This window comes from Nycticebus coucang, chromosome 12 (genome assembly GCF_027406575.1).
Source record: "Nycticebus coucang isolate mNycCou1 chromosome 12, mNycCou1.pri, whole genome shotgun sequence".
NCBI classification, from domain to species: Eukaryota; Metazoa; Chordata; class Mammalia; order Primates; family Lorisidae; genus Nycticebus; species Nycticebus coucang.
Window position 1 is genome coordinate 87519113 of NC_069791.1, and position 23883 is coordinate 87542995.

General features: G+C 43.8%; 1 protein-coding gene across 2 annotated transcripts in view; it reads right to left on the reverse strand.

Moving 5' to 3' along the window:
* Window positions 1-23883, reverse strand: part of PRKCB (protein kinase C beta) — a 347453-nt gene that overhangs the window by 21150 nt on the left and 302420 nt on the right. For both annotated transcript variants that reach the window (XM_053555824.1, XM_053555826.1), the window contains exons 12-16: window positions 23309-23371; window positions 17859-17997; window positions 12551-12631; window positions 12156-12263; window positions 7156-7296 (exon numbers count right to left, since the gene is read on the reverse strand). In XM_053555824.1, the coding sequence (XP_053411799.1) occupies window positions 7156-7296; window positions 12156-12263; window positions 12551-12631; window positions 17859-17997; window positions 23309-23371 (532 nt within the window). The remainder of the gene's footprint in view (window positions 1-7155; window positions 7297-12155; window positions 12264-12550; window positions 12632-17858; window positions 17998-23308; window positions 23372-23883) is intronic.

Below are 23883 nucleotides of genomic sequence, written 5' to 3' on the forward strand. Positions count from 1 at the left end.
CACCACCTCCAGCATATGGGGTCAGTGCCCTACTCCTTTGAGCCACAGGCACCGCCCAGGAAGAGGTTCTTCTTAATGTCTACTTCTCATCCCGGTGTACTCCTCAACCCCTGCATGGAGAACTGACCATCAGATGCATCATGGTTTAGAACAGCAGATGATCAGATTGACCATACTTTAGAATAACTGACAACCTGCCTGATCATATTTTAAAAGAGTAGCAGAGCCAGGATGACCAGTAGGCAGATCTCTGCACACACACTACACTCCACAACTCTAATGAAGCCTACTTAGCTTTCTGTCTCTCTTTAACTCACTGTTTCTGTGTTGCTAACTGGGTAGAATGTTCCAAGTTCATCTTCTTAGGCAGCTAGAGCCTGGAGCACACGACTTCACTAAGGCAATTTATGACAATACATGAATGCCTTAATGATGAATCTCAATCAGGCATCTTAGTTTAAACATATTATGCAAGCGTATCTCGTACTGTGCCGTTATAGCCCCATGTGCTACAAATTCTACAATAAAATGTGCTCACCCGCAGCGTAGTCTCAATGCACCTTCTGCTACAGCAAGCAAAATTCTACGATGGCCCTTAGCATTCAGAACCGTCTCTACTGCCATCCTGTATATCAACAGGAGAAAAGGCAGCCATGGCCTGCTGTCTGCCCTGCAAGCCCGCATGCTGAACTACAGAAGCTTCCAGACAATCTATTTCTTTAGTTCATCTTTCTGCTACCCATGCACAAACTTTTGGGCTATCACATTTTATATGTGAAGATCAATTATGTGGACAGTCTGAAGGGACTCGTGTTTACCCATCCTTCACCAGGCAATTCTGAGTGGCCACATGGTGCCAGGAACTGGGGAGGGCCAGAGGATGCCAAAATGAGCCAACCGGGGGCTCTCAAACTGCTCCATCCTGACTCCCCACCACCACCACCTGCCTGGATCATTGCAAGAGCTTCACTCCCAGTCTCCCCGATTTCATCCTTGCTCCTACAGCAGAGCGAGCCTTTTAAAACCCAAAGACAGATCACATTATGATTATAATTATGATTATTATTATTTATTTATTATTAAATCATAGCTGTATACATTAATGCAATCATGGGGCACCATACACTGGTTGACATATTTTCATCACATTGGTTAACATAGCCTTCCTGGCACTTTCTTAGTTATTCTGTTAAGACATTTATAGTATACATTTAGTAAGTTTCACATGTACTCTTGTAAGATGCACTGCTACTTATTATTTGGCTCATGAATTGGAGGAAAAGCTAAAGATCCTGCACTGGCCTGCACCATCTGCTCCTCTCATGGCCTTCCTGATCCTGCCTCTCTTGCCCACCCCCTCAGCTCAGCCACCTAATTGGCTCTTTGCTCTCCCTTGGACATGCCAAGCAACCTCCTGTCTCAGGGCCTTTGCACCTGTTACCACCACCCAAACTACCCTTCCCTTCCACCCAGATATATACATGGCTGCTCCCTCCCTCCCTCACCTTCTTCCTGTATTTGCTGAAATGTCATTTACTCAGTGAAGCTTTTCTCACCCACTCTATTCAATACTGACCTCCCCAAACCCAGCTTCCCCAATTTTCACTGATGTGTTAATTTCCTCAGTAATGCCTATTGGCTTCTACTCGTTGTATATTTCACTTATTTCTGTATTTATTATTCTGCCTGCTCTCTCTAGAATGTAAGTTCCATGAGGGAAGGGGGTTTATTATTTTTATCCAGCACTTAAAATAGTTCCAAACCTCATCACCCACTGGGTGGATGACAAGGCACCTGATGGTATCCCCACCAAGCACAGAATCAGCACACAACTCTTCCCAATCCTCTGCTCCACCACACACTCAGCAACATACTCTGCCCTTCAGAACACAAACTACTACCTCCCTCCAGACACACACTGACCCCCCAACAGCCCACTGTGTGTCCTGAACCACATTCCACCAGGACGTTCAGTACTGACCCTTATATACAGGATCTGATGTACATACACTCCCTGGACCACAGCAGGTCTTCCTGTCAACAACCTGGGCTGCTGCATGGTATAGCACCATGTTCTAGCCCTGGCTATACAGAGTGGAGTCTGTGGTCCAGCAGCATCCTATTTCCTGTGAGCTTGTGAGGAATGCAGAATCTCAGGCCCAACCCCAGACCGACTAAATCAGAATAAGCATTTTAACCAGACGCCTAGATGACGCATGTGTGCACCTTAAGGTTAAAGAGGCTCCGTTAGGCTACATCACGGCATGTGCAGTGCTGGACTGGATTGTGCAAGTTTAGATTGCAAGAATCTGCAGCCCTCTCACCAGCACACTCTCCCAGTGTGCACTGCACAACCACATGATGCCATGACAGCTTGCAATTCGGCAGCCAAATTACAGCTCTTTATACATAGGGTAGTAACTTACACAACAACCAATTTATTTGAGACACCTTGCTGTACATAAGAAAACATCCTACACTCTAATGTAGAACCCTAAAGGATCCCTTATGTTCCACAGCACCAAGTATTTACAGCATCCTGTTTTATGGCCATGCGTGTATCCAATATTCATTCATTCAGTAACACCTATTATGTGCAAAACCTTACTTGAGGCATTGGGATATGACACGGAGAAAGGCCCAATCTTATAGTCTAGTCAAAAAGATAGATGTCATGTTGATCATGTAATTATAACCACAAGTGATGAGTTTGTTGATAGAACAGTAGCAGATCCCCACTCAGGAATCAAGAAGAGCCTCCCAGACGTTCTACAGATTCAGTGAGGAGGCAGAAGTCAGCCAGGGAAGAGAGGATACTGCGTGTTTGCGAGTCTGAAAGATGCCCAGGAAAGCTGGTTCTTGGAGTCAGGAGCTAAAGCTGGAAGGGTCTAGAAGACCTCAAAAGCCAAGGAGCAATAGATACTCTCCTGGGGGCAACAGAGAGCCCCTGGGGGAGTTTTAAGCAAGAGAATGACATTACCAGATACACAGTTAAAAAATTACTATTGTACCCTGCAACAGTAAACCAAAGCTAGTGTATCTCAGTACAGTTTCAAACAATACTCTCCAAACAGCATCTTGCCACAATAAAAGATGGTGCTGAGAACAACTTAAAAAACCCATTTAAAGTTATTTTAATGAACCTCTGATAATAGCACCCGTCACTGATGTTGGAATATAATCCTCTGTTATTGCTCCTCGCTTTTTCTCTCGCCACACTCTATTTAATTGCAGGCATGAATCAGGAACAGTGATGGGTACATGCATGCCTTTTAACATCCCACAGGGCACACGGAACTCTGCACACTGTCACCACCGGCCTTTCAGGAGTGACAGATGGATAAGAAAGGGTGAGGAAGGAGAAACTCCTAGGATATGGGATGGGGAGCTCTAAGGCCCACATCTGCCAGCAGGTGGAATCAAATGCGAGATGTATCATTTGTTCTTATTTATAATTCAGCCTAATGAGATCAAGGACAGGGCTTGCTTCCCCTTACAGCTGGTACAGAATATCCTAAAGCATATAGTCCAGTCCAGTCCACTCACTGTACTTTGAAAGCCATTGTTAAACCCTCATGAGGGAATTGAAGATACTGATCAGTTGGAAATCCTATCAAATGCAGAAGAGTTGAAGCAACTTGTTGAAAATTACTAATTATTCTGATCTTTTTATAGCATCAATGATAACAACAGCTACCCCTTCCTGAGTACTTTCTATGAGCCAGACATGGAGCTATACCTTTTATATTCATTACTGCTTAGCAGGGATGTTCAAAATATTTAACCAGTCAGAACGAATGCCAGTTCCAAATAACCAGTACTAATGGGAACTGGCTGAATGTCAGCTTGACTTTGAGTCATCACTCCCCCAGAGGTTATGAACTAAAAGTTCATGGGCCACATAGGGGTCATGGATATGTTTTATTTGCCCCGAACTATGTCTAATTAAAAAAAAAACATTGTTACTGATATATCAAAAAAGAGTGAGATTTCATCTAAAAATCCTGATTTCTCATGAAAACCATGAAGATGGGGCTGTGGTGGGCCTGAGTCCTGCAGGGAGGTCCTGTGGAGGTGCCAGCTGAGCCTGAGAGAGGGTGTAGAGAGGTGTAGCAGGCTCCTCCCCACCACTCTGACTTCCATCTCCCCATCCCTCTTTTCTTATCCACATCACCTGCCTGGCCTCTGTAGGCATCTGAGGCTGTCACCTGTTCCAGAGGGCACTATCCCACTCCCCACCAGTCTCCCACTTACAGAGATGCTGCCCCCTCTGGCCTCTGCCTGGCTTCCCTGCCTGAGCCTTTTTTTTTGAGACAGAGTCTCACTATGTCACCCTTGGTAGAATGCAATGGCATCACAGCTCACAGTAACCTCCAAGTCCTGGGCTTAAGCGATTCTCTTGCCTCAGCCTCCGAAGCATCTGGGACTACAGGAGCCTGCCACAACGCCCAGCTATTTTTTTGTTGCAGTTATCATTGTTGTTTGGCTGGCCCAGGCTGTGTTTGAACCCGCCAGCGAACCCGCCAGCCTCAGTGTATGTGGATGGCGCTGTAACCACTGTGCGACGGGCTCTGAGCCCCTGCCTGAACTTTTACCTAAACTCCACAGCAGAGATTCTCAACCTTGAGCACACACCGGGTCACCTGGAGGACTTGTTAAACACAGAACACTGGGCCTCACCCCCAGAGTTTTTGATTCACGAGATCCGGGGATAGGGCTGGAGAACTTTGTTCCTGAAGTCCCCAGGTGATGTTTGATACTGCTGCCCTGGGAACCACACTTTGAAAACTACTGGTCTACAATTACAGAATGAACTTCAAATGTCCACCAGCATGGGAGTCAGGAGCATTTGCATTTTTCTTCTGGCCAAGCCAAAAAAAAAGGGGGGGGGCTCATGTTTTCATGTTTTGAGACCTCATTAACAGCCCCCCAAAAAAACACATGAGTTGTGTGTTCCACAACTCCTTCAAGTTCCTGCTCAGTTTCCTAAACAAAGAGTCCACTCTTCTCCTCCAGCTTCCCTTCTGATCTTTTTTCCAAATGGCCCAAATTGGAAATAATGCCTGACATGCAAGGACTTCCCCAAACCCAAGCATACATACAGATATATCTTAAAGGACTTAACATTGTTCTGCCTCTTGTAGACCCTGCATCTGAAACATTAATTATTGTACGACACAACTAACAAAAACAATGATTAACTCTCCCTGAGTGCCCATCACATACCAGATGTGTAATGAGTGCATTATGTATCGTAATGATCCTCTGATGTCAAAACTATTATCATCGCTGCATTGCAGAGTTTGAAACCATGAATCAGAGAGGGAAACTGACTAGTCCAAGTTCACCAGCTCTAGAATCATCAAGAGACTATTTGACTCACTGTATTTACTGAGGGTCCAACACTATTAGGAGTATTATGCTCAAGGGTGGCGCCTGTGGCTCAAGGAGTAGGGCGCCGGTCCCATATGCCAGAGGTGGCGGGTTCAAACCTAACCCCGGCCAAAAACCAAAAAGAAAAAGAGAAAGAAAAAAAAAAGGAGTATTATGCTCAATCCTGTGTGTGGGTTTTAAGATGGATGGATGTGACATCCTAGAGAAAAAGCAGACCTAGAAGTGATACCATATGGGACATACTTCCAAGAGGGGGTGGAGTAGGATTTAACCCGGAAATCATGGGGTTCACGTGTACAAGCCAGCATCTGCTAATATCTGGAGGAGGTTCTACATGATAGGGTCTAATAGCAGTTTGGGGGAGGCTGATTTGGTATCAAAATATAAATAAGTTGGTGACAATTAGAAGGGCCATGAAGTAAAACTGGCTGTCTCTAATGGACCTGGCCTCCTAACACCAAGGGGAATCTAGAAAGAAACAGGACTCATCAAGGACCTGTAGGGCTGAGATTCTAACCATTTGGAATGAGAGAAAGGTGCAGAGCACCACTGTGGAGACGTGAGAATCACCTGCGAGACTTTCCTTTAAGCTCCATGCCCTTTGCTCCCGGCCATTCAGGTAGTCTCTGATACAGTCAGACTGAGGTTTGGAGCCTCACGTCATTACATGGTGGCTGAGTGACCCTAGACATAGCACTTTAATCTCTCTGTGCCTACATTTCCTCTTTCATAACATGGAATAAAACACCTGCGTTCATAGGCTTTTGTGAGGATTTAATTAGATGCTGTGTGTGACATGCTTAATGTGGTGCTTGGCACGTAAGTGCTCAAGAAATTAATAACAATAATATCATAATATCAAATAAGAACTACCATTATTATCTTCTTCATCTTAACACAGAGGCCCTTACAACTTTAGGTCTCAATGGTAATGTTTATGCTCACTTTTCAGTCTCAGTTGGCAGTTTCACACCTCATAATCAAGTCACCAGGTTTGCCCTCTACTTAATTTAACAAAGAAATATCCACCCAGCAGAATCACAGTTCTGATTAATTCAGGTGCAATCTCCTGCACGCTGATGCTGACAAGTACTCTCAGCTGACTCTTTGGGGATAGCACACCCTCCCGTGGGTACGAAGACCATAGGGATTGTGAGAGTTTTGTTCTTGCGTTCTAAGAATTAACTCAAAGCTTTATCTGCACCTAAAGTCTCCAAGAGGTCTACAGTTCAAGAGCATGTCAACTCCTGCTTCATTCTGTTTTGCTTTGGGTAGGAGCTGGCTGGAGAACTGCTGTCTTATTTACTGACTCAGATGTGGTGTATGTTTCAGAATTAAATTTAAATACTGTTGAGATAAACAACATGACCTTTTCAATGTCAGTATGAAGAGAAAATGACACAGTTGAACCAAGGAAAGAAGAGGGCAAAATTAGATTCTTTATCACCATCCAAAAATGGATCTGAACCTTGCTCACCAAAGAACCATTCTCCAAAAGTTGTCAGCTAAGACAGTTACAATAATTGAATCGATAAAACAAAAATTCAGTATCAGTTGTCTTTTCTGTATTTATAGAGGTTAGGCTGCGAGAATGGAAATCTCCCTTTTCGTACTCAATGACTCTGTGCATAAAGTGAGTCCATACAGACATATTCAAGTAGACACAATGAAGTCTACCCCTCAGCATTCAAAGCACACACAGGCACAAAGGAAAGATTACACGTACAAGTAGCCGACACCCAGAGAGAACAGTTTACTTACAGCTTTTGGCTTATACGGGGGCTGAATCTCTTTGCGTTCAAGTTTCTCCCAATCAATATACCGGAAAAATGCATGCTCTTTGATGTCACGTTCACCTTCAGGCCCACAACCCAGACGTTTGCCTGGGTGTTTGGTCATCAGCTTTAAAAGAAAGAAGAACATTGAGTTGAGCAAGTCTCAGAAGGGGAAATGTGAGACACTCAGAAACTATTGCTCCAATGAATTAGGGAAGGAAGTACAATGAAGAATCTCAACTAGTTCTTATTTTTTGTTTTTTATCCCTACAATTAATCCCAGAGGGGATTTTATAGTAGAGGACCCCACAACAGTGACAGCTGCTAGGGCAGAGAGATCCCTCATGGGTGACCAAACCAAAGCCTGAATGTGGCCATGAAAGTCACATTAGAAATGCCACATGACCCATTTTGGTTCAAAAATGAGTTATGTACAATTATTTGTGCATTTAATGAGAACAGTTTCCATATCTTCAAAATCCCCATTCCCCCACCACAAGAAAACTAGAGTTTGACCAAGGCAAAGGCCACATTCAGTCATATACTATTTGCATTTCTCAGTAAAGCATTTGCAAAAATGGCACAACGGAAGAAAAAAATATTAGCCAAACGGACCCAAGTTTCAAGTAATTACTTTCTGAAAGCTCATTAAATAGTCAAAACTTAGCCTAGCTCATTTCCCTTGTATCACACGTTATACTAAACTCCGCTGAGGTTTCTTTGGTGTTCTGTTTAAATTACTTAATTATCAAAACCTTCCATCTTTGGGTCTCTGAGCCAGTGCTAAATAACAAGATGAATAGATGCTCTGAGATGAAACCAGACAGGCTTTCTCTTGTAAATGAATCTAGAGCAGCGTGAAAATATCTCTGATCTCAAGACTTCAGCAAATGCACAGAGAGTAGAGACAGAGCAATTGGTGATTAAAAAAAAAAGAAAGAAAGAAAATGAACACGCAAACCCAAAAATCTTACCAGAGCTGACAACAAGCAGGCCATGATATCAGAATCCTTAGATTCCACCACCCCTGCCCCCCCAGGACTTGCTGAGTGTGGGGAAGGAATGAACCTAGACGTTCACACCGACACTGTTGGACAGCCTGTTTCCTGCTTCCCTGATAATCTGTGTTCACACACACAAGCACCTACTGGCCATATATGCTTTATCTTCCAGGGTAAAAAATAACCAGACATTTAGGTTCTAACCTACTTCTGTATTTACATGCATGATCTCATCCTAATTAGGTGAGTATATTATTTCTCCCATTTGAATGAAAAGGCCATGGACACTCAAAGAGATTAAACAACTACACAGACCCACAGAGATAGTAAGTGGCAGAGATAGAAAGAGCTGAGATTGGATCCCACTCTGCCTAACTCCAAAACTTGGGCTTTCAAGAGAAATGTGAGGGCACTTCCCAGGTGGTTTCTGCAGGGATATTTGTGGTCAAGCTTTGAAATTTGTGCAGGATTAGGATGGAAGGACCAAAAAGGCAATGAGGTCTTGTTTAGCACTGGTAATAGTATCAATAATGGCTTCTGGGTACTGAGCATGAAAACCTCATATGTGCTCAGGCTCTGTGCTCAAGGCTTCCCAACCATGACCCATTACTTTTTAGTCTTTATGGCAATACTCTGAGGCCACAGTAACTGTTATCCTCATTTTTCAGATAAAGAATCCGGGTCCAGGTCGGCGCCTGTGGCTCAAGGAGTAGGGCGCCGGTCCCATATGCCGGAGGTGGCGGGTTCAAACCTAGCCCTGGCAAAAAAAAAAAAAAAAGAATCCGGGTCCAGAGAAGTTATTTGTATAAGGTCACACAGCTAAGGAGCAGAGGCTTTGAACACATGTGCTAGACCCCGAAATCTTATAGCTCTGTGCTATTCAATCTCTGCTGTTGTTTCAAATATATATATATATTTGAAAACCAGCTTTATTTTCTTGTACATATTTATTTTTTAATCTTTTAAAAAATTTTTTATTAAATCATAGCTGTGTACAATAATGCGATCATGAGGTACAATGTGCTAATTTTATATACAGTTTGAAATACTTTCATCGAACTGGTTAACATAGCCTTCGTGGCATTTTCTTAGATATTGTGTTCAGACTTTTATATTCTACATTTAGTAAATTTCACCTTTGCTGGTTTTCATTCTAATGTGCAATTTGGGCTTCTGTCTGCTTCAAGCTTGTTCAAAGTTTAACTAATTCTTTAACAGTAGAAAATAGGGTCTTTAACAGAATGGACATATAAAGAGCACAGCATCCATTGAAAGGTGACTGTTATCAAGAGCCTGGCTTGATTTCTGTCTAAGCTGGAGGACACCAAGCAAAGAAAAGCCACTGCAGAAATACCCAGCACTGATTTGGAGTCTCTGCCCAGTTCCCACACTCTGCTCTGATGTGCCTGAAGCCATGTAGACAGCTGGATTTAATCACAGTTGCAATCTCTGGTCACCTCCCAGATGCATCCCCTGGGGCCCGCTGTGCAGGAGGAAGCATGTGGCTGTTTGCTTCAGTGTCACCCTTCTGTGGGCATCATCCTTGAAGAAAGAACCCACACTGGACTCAGCCCACTCAACTCAAAAAGGTCCTCAAACCCCAAAGTAAGGAAGTCACCCCAGTTAATCGTGAAGGTTATGGTCCTGAATTAATAGAAAACTGCTCTACCAGGGAAACTGCTAATTGGAGCTGAAGCTGAATGCAGCTGACCTGGAAAATCCTCTCTCCTCCATGACCCACTTAGACCCCCCAGCTGTCCACCAGGTCAGGCACGGAAGGGGAAGACCCTGTGCATGTACTGAACACCTACTGTGTGCCAACACCATGCAAAGAGCTCATGTAATGCTCTCAAAAACGGGAATATAAATACTGTCCAATGAGTGATACCATTTTTTTTTTTTTTAATAAAGAAACAGAAGCCTGGAGATACAATGGAACTGGCTTAAGACTATGTACCCAAGAAGGGTCAAGTTTTGTAAAGGCTTGATCTCCCAAATCCCACACTTTAAAAGTCCCTATGCAAGTTTGCAAATTCAAATGCCAAGAGAAGCCTGGCGGGTAGCATTGTCATGCCAGCATTCGTTATAATAAGTAACCTCCAAGGGTTTGGGGGCAGAGTGCCAGGCTCTGTTCTAAGTGACTTACAGGCATTCACTCATTAATCATCAAAGAAGTCTACATGTGGGGGCTATCATTATCCTCAATCTTCAGATGAAGTCATCTTCCTAAGGATACCTGGACTTGAATTTGAACCCTGATGGAATGGAAGTAGTCCAGGATTTCTGCAAATTAGAGAGGGCAGTAGTTTCAATCTGGTCGATTGATGCTTTGAATATGACAGGCCAATGTGGCAAAGATCTAATTTTTTTCAAGAGAAACTGAAAAGCTGAATGTTTACGAGAAATTCCCTGATCTTTACATGTTGGCAATGATCAAGCAAACTAAAAGCTCAGTGTATAACTCTTCTCACAACTGCCCCCTCCCTCCAATGACATGTCTACAGTGGTCTGCACCAGCCTGAGTCTGTGCTTTCTTTTTTCTGACAGTGCATTCTGGGAAGCACTTGCTAAAGCTCCTAATGAACCTCTGGGTCTCCAGTCTGTTCCTCGTTTTTTCTCTTCCTGCTTCACACCCTCAAAGAAAATATTTCCAATCAATTTGCTTAAGAAGTTAAGGACTGAGTCTAATTCACATGTGGTTTTCCCAGGGATATTTGCATCTTAGCTGAGACACAAAGCTTAGGTGATTCACAGAGAGTGAGAATTTAGGCAGTGTGACAAGGTGCTTTTGGGCTGCGAAGCTGGCTCAGCTAATGCAGACTGAGCCAAGCTGCAGGACGGTCTGCCTGAATGTTCCAGCTTATCTTCACCCAAGCCGGCTCCTACAGCATCTTGACTAGGGTTAGGCAGAGTAGAATTGGGTAGGGCATGGGAAATCCCACAGACATCCCACAGATCTAGGCCTGGCAGCCCTGGTTTATTCAAATACACAAGTGGAGCCCACTGCTAGGGCACAGCCAAGTTCTGACCCTGAGAACTTGCCTGCACCCCTGGTTGGAGGGAGAGCAAACACTTCACAAAGGCACCATCTTTGGACCATATTCTCTGGAAGTCTCATAATGTTGCTTTCACACTTCCTTCAGAGTTGAAAAATTACTTCCTTTGGACAGTACTCTTACATTTACAGGCAGTGATTTTTCAAGCCACCTGGGACTTTTAAAAAAATACTGATGCCCAGACTTAATTGCTGAGATATGTGCATTCTGGAAAGCACTTTAGATCACCTGATGCCTCCAAAAGTGAGGACTTGACCTCAAGGCTCTCATACCGGTCACCATATGCATCCCTGGCCTAACACAAAAAGCATAACAATTCTTACCAGTAAACATATGCCCTGCTTTCCTCACAGGTACAATTTGCATAAGCTGCAGGTGTATACATGTGCACACCCTTTTTGCCATCTATGTGTGTGGTAGAGGTGGGAGGAGCATGGGGGTTTGGAGATACTGAATTGGGAGTCAGTTTAGCTGGAGAATCTCTTTAATTCAATATTGCCTGACATTTTCTTAGAACAAAAGTTGCACATTTTTAGTATTAACATTTACTAAACGCGTATGCAGCAGAGCAGGGCAAGGGTAGCCCTAATTGTGCTAAAGACCTCTTGTGCCCCCTTGTCCCTAGTTTCCAGCTCTTTGACAAAGTCCCTGCTTTCTTCCTCATTCATTTGATGAGCATCCCCCATGCTGGGCTAGATGTTGGGATCCAGCAAGCAGCAAGATGCCATGGCAGCCAGGCATCTGTGGCACATTTGTACAAATTAGAAAAAAGGTCTCCTTCCTCCAGGACGTAGTGGCTCCAGGCCAGGGCCCTCACGTTGGCAAACGGAGTTCTGTTTACATCTCCCCCACCCACAGGGGGTCATCCTATGCAGAGCACAAGCTGCACCTCTGTATGTGGTGGCCACATGCTTTAAGAGATTACTCACCCCTTTGCATATTGCCACGGCCTCCTTGGACATGGACTTTGGATACGCCACGTTGTGTTCCATGATGGACTGAAAGAGTTCATCCTCATCCTCCCCTTCGAAGGGTGCCTGTGGGATAGGGAAGGGTAGAAGAAGAAGGATTTCTGCCTGAGCCTCCCAGTCCCACCCTTCAGTGGCTCCCAACCAGTGGACCCTCCTCCCTGGAGCACACATTGAGACTATACTCCAGGGCTTTCAAGGAGATGAGGAAAAATGGTCAACAGACTAGGAACACCCCAAAGCCAGAAAAAGTTTAAGTGTGTGAGCTCCTACCACACTGACAAGCTCTTTTAAAGAAATTATATGGATGGAGCTGGAGGAGGACTTTTCTTGCAGATCACTTAAAATTCAATTACCTGTCCAGCCAACATCTCATACAGCAGGACTCCAAATGCCCACCAATCCACGGACTTCCCATAGGGCTGATAAGCAATTATCTGGAAAAGAAAAGGCATCTTATCAGGGAGGTTTGCAGTGTGTGTCATGGCTGGAGATAGAAACTGCACTTCTTTTACGAGAAGGCTAGACCTTACCTGGGCAAGGCAGTAGAGGGAGAGTTCTTTGGAACACATCACCTGCTTATTATGAAAGGCTATAGTGGCTACAATAGTCCCAGATGCAGACCAGTGTCTCCAAGGGTGGGCGGGAAGACCAGTGCCCACCTGAGCTATTTCTTTTGCACTCAGGGAATGACAGACATGGTTCACAGAGGCACCTGCTGCTGAACAAATACCTGTGATGTCACACTACAGCTAGGCAAACACCCGTGATGTCACACTGCAGCTAGGCAAACACCCGTGATGTCACACTGCAGCTAGGCAAACACCCGTGATGTCACAAGGCAGCTAGGCAAACACCCGTGATGTCACACTGCAGCTAGGCAAACACCCGTGATATCACACTACAGCTAGGCAAACACCCGTGATGTCACACTGCAGCTAGGCAAACACCTGTGATGTCACAAGGCAGCTAGGCAAACACTCGTGATGTCACACTACACCTAGGCAAATACCCGTGATGTCACACTGCAGCTAGGCAAACACCTGTGATGTCACAAGGCAGCTAGGCAAACACTCGTGATGTCACACTGCAGCTAGGCAAACACCCGTGATATCACACTACAGCTAGGCAAACACCTGTGGTGTCACCCTGCAGCTAAGCAAAGACCTGTGATGTCACAAGGCAGCTAGGCAAACACCTGTGGTGTCATACTGCAGCTAGGCAAACCATGTGATGTCACACTGCACTAAGCAAACACCTGTGATGTCACATTGCCTTTCCGAAGCACTGAGAATGCCTTTTTTTCCTTAAATCTCTATACAGTGAGTGTGGTATTTTTAAGAGGAAAAACTCTCTCTACTTCTGACTGTAAAAGTGATAATATTCAGCTCGGCACTGTAGCTCAAGCACCAGCCGCATACACGGGAGCTGGCGGGTTCGAATCCAGCCTGGGCCCACCAAGTAAAAATGACAACTACAACCAAAAAATAGCCGGGCATTGAGGTGGGCACTTGTAGTCCCAGCTACTTGGGAGGCTGAGGCAAGAGAATCGCTTAAGCCCACGAGTTTGGGGTTGCCGTGAGCTGTGATGCCATGGCACTCTACCCAGGGTGACAGCTTAAGACTCTGTCTCAAACAAATGAACAAACAAAAAGTAATAATATTCACACAATAATGTGAATACACTTAATACTACTGAACTGTATGCCTGGAAATAGTTAAAATGGTAAATTTCATGTTTAACCACAACTAAAAACAAAAAGCTCATAAGGGTAATAACATTCATTACTATTGATTTAGAAAACATAGATAAGAGAATAAAATGAAAGTCACCCATAATCCTTTATCAAGAGAACAATTATGAATAATATTTGGTCTATTTTCTTCTAGACTCTTTTCTATGAACATATATTAAACTCTGTGCATATGGGGTGTTTTATACAAACCTAAATACTTTAGCATGTGAACTTTTAATAAAATGTGTTATTCAATTTTCCTTGGTAATAATTGTACATTAATGTAATCAGTTTTTACCTCTGCGTAGTATTCCATTAAATATACTAAAATCTACCTATGAATTCCCAGCTGATTAGGAATCACTATGATGCTATAAAACATATCCTTGTAATTAGATATTAGAACAACTGTCCAATTATTTCCTTAAGGTAAGTTCCTAGAAGTAGAACTGGTGGACCAAATGGTACATGCATATAGTTGTAAGGTTTTTATTTATTTATTTATTTATTTTTTGCAGTTTTTTTTTTTTTTTGGCCAGGGCTGGGTTTGAACCTGCCACCTCCGCGGCATATGGTGCTGGCGCCCTACTCCGTTGAGCCACCCCGAGTTGTAAGGTTTTTGACACATACGACCAAATTCTAGAGCATGGAAAACTCCAGAATAGCGATTTGTCCATCCATCTTTTAGTACCTAAGGGTGTAATACTAACCACATCAAAGGTTAAGAGGTAATATAGCAAAGGTTAAAGGCTGAGGTTTGAGAGTCAGACAGTCTGAGTTTGAATCCTGACTCCTATTTACCAATTGTGTAACCAGGGGGAAAGTTATTTAGCTTCTTCAAGCTTCAGGTTCCTCCTCTGTAACATGAAGTTTATAATAATATCTATGTCGTGGGATTTTGTGATGAGGAATGGGATACTGGGTACCTCTTACACAGTAAGCTTTCAAAATATTAGATATCACTAGAATGTTTTCTAATGCAGTTACTGCCTTTTTTTTTCTCAATTAAGGTATTTCAGAAAACTTGGCTATAAAATGAATATCTGTTCCTTGATCTCTATCTCCAACTCTGGTTTCCATTCCCAACTCAGAAATGCAGAGATGTTGGTCAAAATTTCAGTCAGACAGGAGGAATGAATTCAAGAACTCCGTTGTACAATATGGTGACTATAGTTTTTTTTTTTTTGTAGAGACAGAGTCTCACTTTATCGCCCTCGGTAGAGTGCCATGGCCTCACACAGCTCACAGCAACCTCCAACTCCTGGGCTTAAGCGATTTTCTTGCCTCAGCCTCCCGAGTAGCTGGGACTACAGGCGCCTGCCACAATGCCCGGCTATTTTTTGGTTGCAGTTCAGCCGGGGCCGGGTTTGAACCCGCCACCCTCGGTATAAGGGGCCGGCGCCCTACCCACTGAGCCATAGGCGCCGCCCGTGACTATAGTTAATAACGATGCATAGTACTCTTGAAAATTGCTAAGAGAGGGAGGCACCTATAGCTCAGTGAGTAGGGTGCCGGCCCCATATACCGAGGGTGGCGGGTTCAAACTTGGCCCCTGCCAGACTGCAACAACAAAAAAATAGCCAGGCGTTCTGGCGGGAGCCTGTGGTCCCAGCTGCTCGGGAGGCTGAGGCAGGAGAATCGCCTAAGCCCAAGAGCTGGAGGTTGCTGTGAGCTGTGTGCGGCCACGGCACTCTACCAAAGGTGATAAAGTGAGACTCTGTCTCTAAAAAAAAAAAAAAATTGCTGAGAGAGATTTTAAGTGTTCTCACCACAAAAAAATAAGTATGTGAGGTAATGTGTATGTTAATTAACTTGATTCAGCCATTCACAATGTATACATATTTCAAAAGAAGTTGCATGTGATAAACGTACACAATTTTTCTCTCAATTATAAATAAACAAATGAATGAACAAACGAAATGACCTTAGGGACCACAAGACATGGAAGGAAGGCTTTCCAGGAGAACACTTCTTATTGAAAGGGTTTTCTTGCTTTTAAAAGTACTTCATGGCTTATTAGAGCCTTATGACAGCTCAACAACTTCATCCTTTTCTAAAGGAAAATAGAGCCTGAGAGGTGACAGAAGTTGCCAGAGCTGATGTGGTTAGTCCATGACAAAACCAGCCCCCAAATGTATTCCTCGTGGGCTGAAGGAGGCGGCAACTGCACCAGCACTTCAGGGCGTTTTGTGCTCGCTCACCTCCATCACGAGCAAACAGGAGCTTTTGAAAACCAGAGATCTTGGGCCCACCCTGCACAGAGACTCCAATTCAACGGATCTGGGATGACGCCTGAGCAGCCTACACTTCGAAAGCTCCCTTGTGACTCTCATGTGCAACTCAAGTTGAGGACCAGAGATTATTGAACTCATATCCCAGCTGTAGCTTGTGTCTGATATGCTAATTAATGAACATAATAGCAATACATCAAACTATGCCACAAATGAAGAACCCCACTGGGCTCTGGTAAACATTTTTTAAAAGGATTACTTTCCTTTTTTTGGCCGGGGCTGGGTTTGAACCCACCACCTCCGGTATATGGGGCTGGCACCCTACTCCTCTGAGCCACAGGAGCCACCCAGGATTATTTTCTTATTACTGTAAAAAGTGTAAACAGCATGGGTGTTGCCTATGGCTCAGTGGGTAGGGCGCCAGCCCCATATACCCAAGGTGGCAGATTCAAACCCAGCCCCAGCTAAGCTGCAACAACAAAAAAATAGCTGGGCGTTGTGGTGGGCACCTGTAGTCCAAGTTATTTGGGAGGCTGAGGCAAGTTGCCTAAGCCCAGGAGTCGGAGGTTGCTGTGAGCTGTGTGATGCCACAGCACTCTACTGAGGGCGAAAAAGTGAGACTCTGTCTCTACAAAAAAAAAAAAAAAAGTAAACTGTATACAGAAGGAGCTAAATTTCCCTTTACCCATGTCCGCAGAGGTGACTAATGTTATAAAATCAGTAGGTCATCTTCCAGATTTTGTATACTTTTACATGCATATGCACACACGCATAGAAACCACATAGCAGTGTTCTGTGTATAACTGTTGTTGTGCATAAATGGTATCATATTGTATTTACCATTCTGTGCTGTCATTTTTTTCTTAACAATATGTCTTGAAGATCTTTCCATATCTACATATATTTCTAATTCATCCTTCTGAATCCATGTCTACTAGTATTTCATGCTACAAAGAAATCATAGGCTATCATCCATTTCTCTTTTTTCTTTTCTTTTTTCTTTTTTTTTTTGAGACAGAGTCTCACTGTGTACCCCTCAGTAGAGTGCCATGGTGTCACAGCTCACAGCAACCTCTAACTCTTGGGCTTAAGCGATTCTCTTGGCTCAGCTTCCCAAGTAGCTGGGACTACAGGTGCTCACCACAACACACGGCTATTTTTTGTTGCAATTGTCACTGTTTGTTTAGCTGGCCCGGGCTGGGTTCGAACCCACTACCCTCGGTGTATGTGGCTGGTGCCATAACCACTGTGCTACGGGTGCCAAGCCTATCATCCATTTTTCTACTGAGGGACATACATAGGAGACAGACCCCATATCATATGTCAGCCTAGGAGATCTGTTCTCTCTCTCTCTCTCAACAAACATTTCAATGTCATAATTATGAGGTATCATAAGACCATGAGCCATGGCAGCTTGACAGAGAATTTTACTGATGTGTGTTGGATGGTTCTTTTGGGTTTTATTTAAATTTTCTCCCAAACCTTGATGTATTTTAGGCCTGAGCTTCTGGATGTGTGCTAAGTTAATTTGCATGTGTGATCTCAAAGGAATGATTTAGAGTACAGGATAAGGACCAGCCCAAGGTTCCCTTACAAGGTACTACCCTCAACCCATCCTGGCTCTCACATGGCCATATGGGGAGCAAAGGGATGTCCCTGCAGCATGGATGTGCATGAGGGGTCATGGCAGCTCTTACCTCAGGGGCGATGTAGTCTGGAGTGCCACAGAACGTCTTAGTTGTCACCCCATCCCAGATGTTTTCCTTACACATGCCAAAGTCAGCTATCTTGATGTGCCCCTCAGAATCCAGCATCACGTTGTCAAGTTTTAGGTCACTGTGGCAGACAAAAAAATTTAGAGATTTAATTAAATGCTATTTATGTCAAGGCAACAATGACTAGCCACTCATTATACATAAAACCCCGTGTAAGGTATTGTGGGGCACAAAGGTTGAGTATAAACCAACCTTGCCTTCCAATAGCTTATAGTCTGGTGGGGAGATACACATGGACCCAACAATCTCTGTGCTTTTCTTTTTCTTTCTTATTCTACAGAGCCAGCTGTGCCAAGTGTCTCATGAGGACATGAGGAAACAGAAGCTTGAGAACAGGGAGGTGCACAGAAAGTCAGACAAAGGGCCAAGTATCCACAGAGGCTTCTTGTATCCAGGAGAATTCCAAGAGTTGCCCTTTGTAATGTAAGTACCCCTTGTATTTACAGGAAGATCTATGTTTCACCAAATTATTATTATTTATATGTCTCTGGAGATCACAAAGAAAAAAAAACTGATTTGAGAGAAATTTATTGAACTCCACCAAGCTCTCCTGGACCACTTCCTGGGACATGACCCAGGAGTTTCCATTGGTTCTTTTGATCCAAAAGTATTTGTTGCACACATACTATGTGTCAGGCATGAAGCCTGGAGCTGGATATATAGCTGTGAACAAGATAAGCAAGCTTCTTCTTCTTCTCATGACATTCCAGTGGAGGGAAAAAGACAATTAGCAAGCATTCCAATCTATAAGCGTGATTATTATAGATTCTGATCTATGCAAAGTAAATAAAAAGGACAATGAAGAAGTAATTGGGGAAGTCACTTTAAGCAGGGTGTCAGGAAGGATGCATGGTGGTGACATTGGAGCTTCAACCAAGAGGGGTGTGTGCCATGTTCTTGTGGTTTTATTTCCATCTGTGTTGAGGAGGAGACCTTGATATTTAGGGAAATGCTGGTATGTGTCCAGCATGCACGACTGTTCCAGTATCAATACACTTTCTCTTCTAAACATCTACTCCAGCATCGATACTTTGTGCTTCAGCTCCATGGAGTAGAGCTGATCTGTGGGTCAGACTGTCTTGGTCCTAATAGAAGACTGGGAAGTCCAGCTTCCTGAGAAGTAAGGGGAACTACCGCTCAATTCAGATCTCTCTTTTAAATCCTTTTGAGTGGGTGGTGGACATCTGTGGTTTCTGCCTATTCTAGCATCTGTGATGAGAACACCCTAATACTCCTTTGAAGAGAACCACCCTTCCCTAGTTCTCAAGCCATGTAATGTGGGTGGCGCTGGCTCCAGGAGTGGTCATGTGGGCCTGTGCTGGCCAGTGGAAATACTCCATCCTGCTGGTCATAGTGATAGATTCAGAATGGGCACGCAACCCGATCTGGGCCAAAGTCACTCTACAAGTATCAGCCCTGGCATTTTGGCTGGTACCATCAGAAGAGAGATACGTGCTTTTTTTTTTTTTTTTTGTAGAGACAGAGTCTCACTTTATGGCCCTTGGTAGAGTGCCGTGGCCTCACACAGCTCACAGCAACCTCCAGCTCCTGGGCTTAAGTGATTCTCCTGCCTCAGCCTCCCGGGTAGCTGGGACTACAGGCGCCCACCACAACACCTGGCTATTTTTTGTTGCAGTTTGGCCGGGGCTGGGTTTGAACCCACCACCCTCGGCATATGGGGCCGGCGCCCTACTCACTGAGCCACAGGCGCCGCTGAGATATGTGCTTTTTACATTGGCATTGCTCACATGGTAGAATGTGAATCCAGAATCTCTAAGGGTCACTAGGTAGAGAAATGAATGCTAATATAGACAAAGAAGACCCTGGAGGGAGAGTGAAAAACTCGACGCTCATAACATCATTTGAGCGCCCGAGTTTATCCAGGTCTAATGCTCCTGTACTTTTAAGTAACATCAGCTGATAAATGCCTCTTTTAACTTGAGTTAGCCTGAATTGAGTTGCTGTCATCATTTCCAACCAAACGAATGCAACCTGAAAATACATCCTGGCATCTCCCATCCGCGTCTGAAGGGTCTCTTCATCCTATATCACCCACTTTACATGGCTTGAGAACTAGAGGAGCTCCACTTGTATCCACTGCTTGCCAATAGCAACATTCCGCTATCTTTGACGCTGTCTATGATACTACTTATATCTAGCCCTTTTTTTTTTTTTTGGCAGAGTTTCGCTCTATCAACCAGCTGGAGTGTATGCAGTTGCGTCATCATAGCTCACTGCAACCTCAAACTCCTGAGCTCAAGTGATCCTCCCACCTCAGCCTCACAGAATGCTAGGATTATAGGCTAAGCCACTGCACCCTACCAGCCTTCCCTCTTATCTACAAACCACAGAGGTATCTGATACCAGGTTGGAACTTAGAAAAAAAGAACTTTGCAATAACATGCTTCACCTAAACAAACTAGTTCTACATGTGGTTTTGTTAATAGTGACACATGCTCCACTCCACCTCTCCCCAGCTCAACCACAGGCCCAGAAACAGGGAGCTGTGTCAACCAGGGAAGGGATAAAATTGCCAACAGTTTGGGCAGCGCCTGTGGCTCAAAGGAGTAGGGCGCCAGTCTGAAATGCCAGAGGTGGCGGGTTCCAACCCAGCCCCGGCCAAAAACTGCAAAAAAAAAAAAAAAAAAACTCCAACAGTTAGAGAAAAGAGAGTTTCAGGTGCCAAGAAATCAGCAGATCTAGGGACTAGAAGACACTCCCATCAGATTCACTGTCACCAGCGCTCTTTTGAAATTCCACTGCCTTCTTTTGTTCTGTGTAACAAATCGTCATTTCTGCTTTAAAAGGGGGCTAGAGCAATTGTTCTCATTTGCAGAAATCCATCAAGGGCTAAATCAACACACGTTCCAGAGATAGTGATCGATAAATCAGACACTAAGTTTGACAGGAAGATCTTTCATCCCCACCCCCACACCCACCCACCCAACATCTCCATCCATGATCCTAAGAAGGGTTTAAACTCTAACATAATTCCTCATCCTCCTTACTTAAGAATTGTTCAATGAACTGAAACTATAAATGAAAGAAGGAGTGATTTGCAGCACTTTACAAGACTTTACCACCAGGCAAGTAATCTCTAGGGAGTTATAGAACCATACATCTTTTTTCATGTATGTTTTTTTACAGTTTTCATTTGATTATTTGATTATAAGAACTAATTTTAAGAACTCTATCCAAATTGAGATTCTTGATGGTGGGAAACAAAACCCAACTCTAATGAGTTTAACCTGAAAAGCAACTCATAAAGGGATATGGGCCAGCTCAAGGAATCTCCAAGAACCAGATTAGGAGACTATATGGCCAGAAGTGCAGAACTTGTCCAGTGAAGACACCACCAGAACCATCACTGCACATAGACAACATTCCCTGTTCTGTGAAGCCCTAATCCTGGACTCTCTGTTGCTGCTAAGAATCAGTCGCTTCTTCTCTTACCTCTGAAAACTAGCTGTACCTGATTACTATGGCCGCTCTCAATTCTATGGTTTCCGCTTCCTTTCTCACTAGTCTCTAAGTCAAGGTTTTGAGTGATATTGAGCGTCAGAGCTTGGGTCATGTGCCTGCCTTTGCTATAGGGAGGCTGTAAAAGTATCTGGCATTTTCAGTCTTTATAGTAGGAGATAAAGTCTGTTCTTACATGCAAGGGAAAAAGGTTCAGAATCTAATTGGCTTAAAAGATTGATAAATATCCCTTTAAAAACCATACAAATAGTGGAGGGTAAAGGAAGAATATGTAGTTAGTTTAGGAAAAAGAGCTTTGAAGTAGGTATCGTCTTAGTACCTGAAATGCTAATCTTTGGGTTTTATGATAACTGGCCAATGGCCTGGATCCACGGATCCCAGATCCCAATCCGGTTCCCAGCTAGATTGGAAGGTATCCCTAAGTTCAACTCCATTGACCAGAACTCTATTTTCTCTCCTAGTTCCTACCCCGGGAATGCATTCTCTTCTAATACATGTGTAATTCCATATTTAATCTTCTCAAGAACCCAGTTGGTTCTATTCTAGTGGAGGCACATCCTGCACAGAAGCTGGGTCCTAACATCGGTGCACAAGGTGACGACTACGTAGGGTGAACAATGACCCATGATCTCCATTTCTGTGGCTAAGCACCATTGGAAGTCATTGGCCTGAATTTAGGGGTCACTGTCCTGTGGAAGACAATGTGTGCTTTTCTACACCAGAATCGCACTTAGCACAAAAAGATGCTCTTGCTATGAGAGTCAAAAGGGAAAATGAAAAAATTAGATGATTCCCATGTCCCATTTCATGCTCACACAGCAATACGTGTTCCCTGAGGCAGGCATGGGCAGAATGACCATATTACTTAAAATTTAAATTCTTCTTCTATTTCTGTACCCATGTGCCAGGTAAAACGCACTCTTCTTCCTGACCTTCATCCTTCCATTATCAGGAGAAAATATGGATGCTTGGTTTTTTTCCATTGCAATTATCACTACTAGACAGATTCTATTTTTATGATTTACTTCTCTATCTCCCACTACTAGAAGATAAACTCCACAAGGGCAAGGCAACTGTGTCTGGTATCCCCAAACCCCAGAAGAGTGCCCGGAACATAGTAAGCTTTTGATAAATATTTGCCAAACAAATGAATGAAATGGACTTTTGTGGGTCTTCATGATCTTTTAAACAGACCAAGCACAGATGTTTGGAAGCCCCATGCCCCTGCGGCCTCTCTTGCATAACAAACCAGCCCAAGCCTGCACTGACTATACCATTTGCATACCATGGAGTGCAAGGAGAATTGCAGGCCCTGGACTCACTGACAAATATCAGCCTCGGGCTCAACAGTCTGCCTTGCATGAAATATAAAATGGTATGACTCATACAGCTATGATCATCCACTTGCTCCTCTAAAACCCAGCAAATGCCAAGTCCTGAACGTAATCCTGTCTTTCAGGAGCAGCTACGCAGAGATCCATTTCCAAGTTATAGTTATGTAGCAAAAAAATAAAAACAACAACATTTCACAATAACATGATCCATCACACTCGGCCAGCCAAGGTGCTTTGCTGGACCCCAAATGGGTCTATGAGCAAGAGAGAGAAGTCCTGGGACCACATAGGTGAGCCTCCCCTTCTTACAGCAAATGGTCTCATGTTTGAGGCTCTGAACCATCATTGGTGACACAGTCCATCGAGATTTTCTATCACCATATAGAGCTGCCCAAACTTTGCCAGGGCAGTGGGCGATGCTGCCTGGCAGAACACATGCCCAAGTTAGTACTGGAGGATTCCTCCCCCACCACGGATTCTAATTTTAAAAGCAGTTGAAGAAAGAGGCAGAGAAGGAAGGAACTGAGAGAGATGGTAAGTAACACAGTGCTCACTTACCGGTAAATGATGCCCTTGCTCTGTAAAAAGAATAGACCGATGGCAATTTCTGCAGCGTAAAATCTGAAATTAAAAAAAAAAAGTAATGGAGAAATTCAAAGACATCATATGCTTGGCAACTCTCGATGCAACACAATACTGAGTTAGGCACAGGGCACTGAAGTCCCACAATAGAAGGTCAGCTACACAGCCCACAGAATGAGAAGAGTAGGGATGGATTAACAGCACGGTGTAGAGGGTTACTGGGCTGCCTTAAGGACAAACTGGGGTAGGAAGAGGCTCAGCAATTGTGTAGTGGGGAGGGGGCATCCATGGGATATAATGGACTACATGAAGAACGTACCTTCAGACTATAGCAAGTGAAAATATCTTAACAAAAAAAAAAAAAAAGAAAGAAAGAAAATATCTTAACCATAACAGCTAACATCTGTTGAGGTCTTACCATCTACCTGGCATCATTTAGGCATTATCCAATTTAATCCTAATAATTGTAATCCTGTGAGGTAGGTTCTACTTTACCTACCTATTCCTCAAATTAGGAAACTGAGGCTTACAGAGATGAAATAACTTGGGCA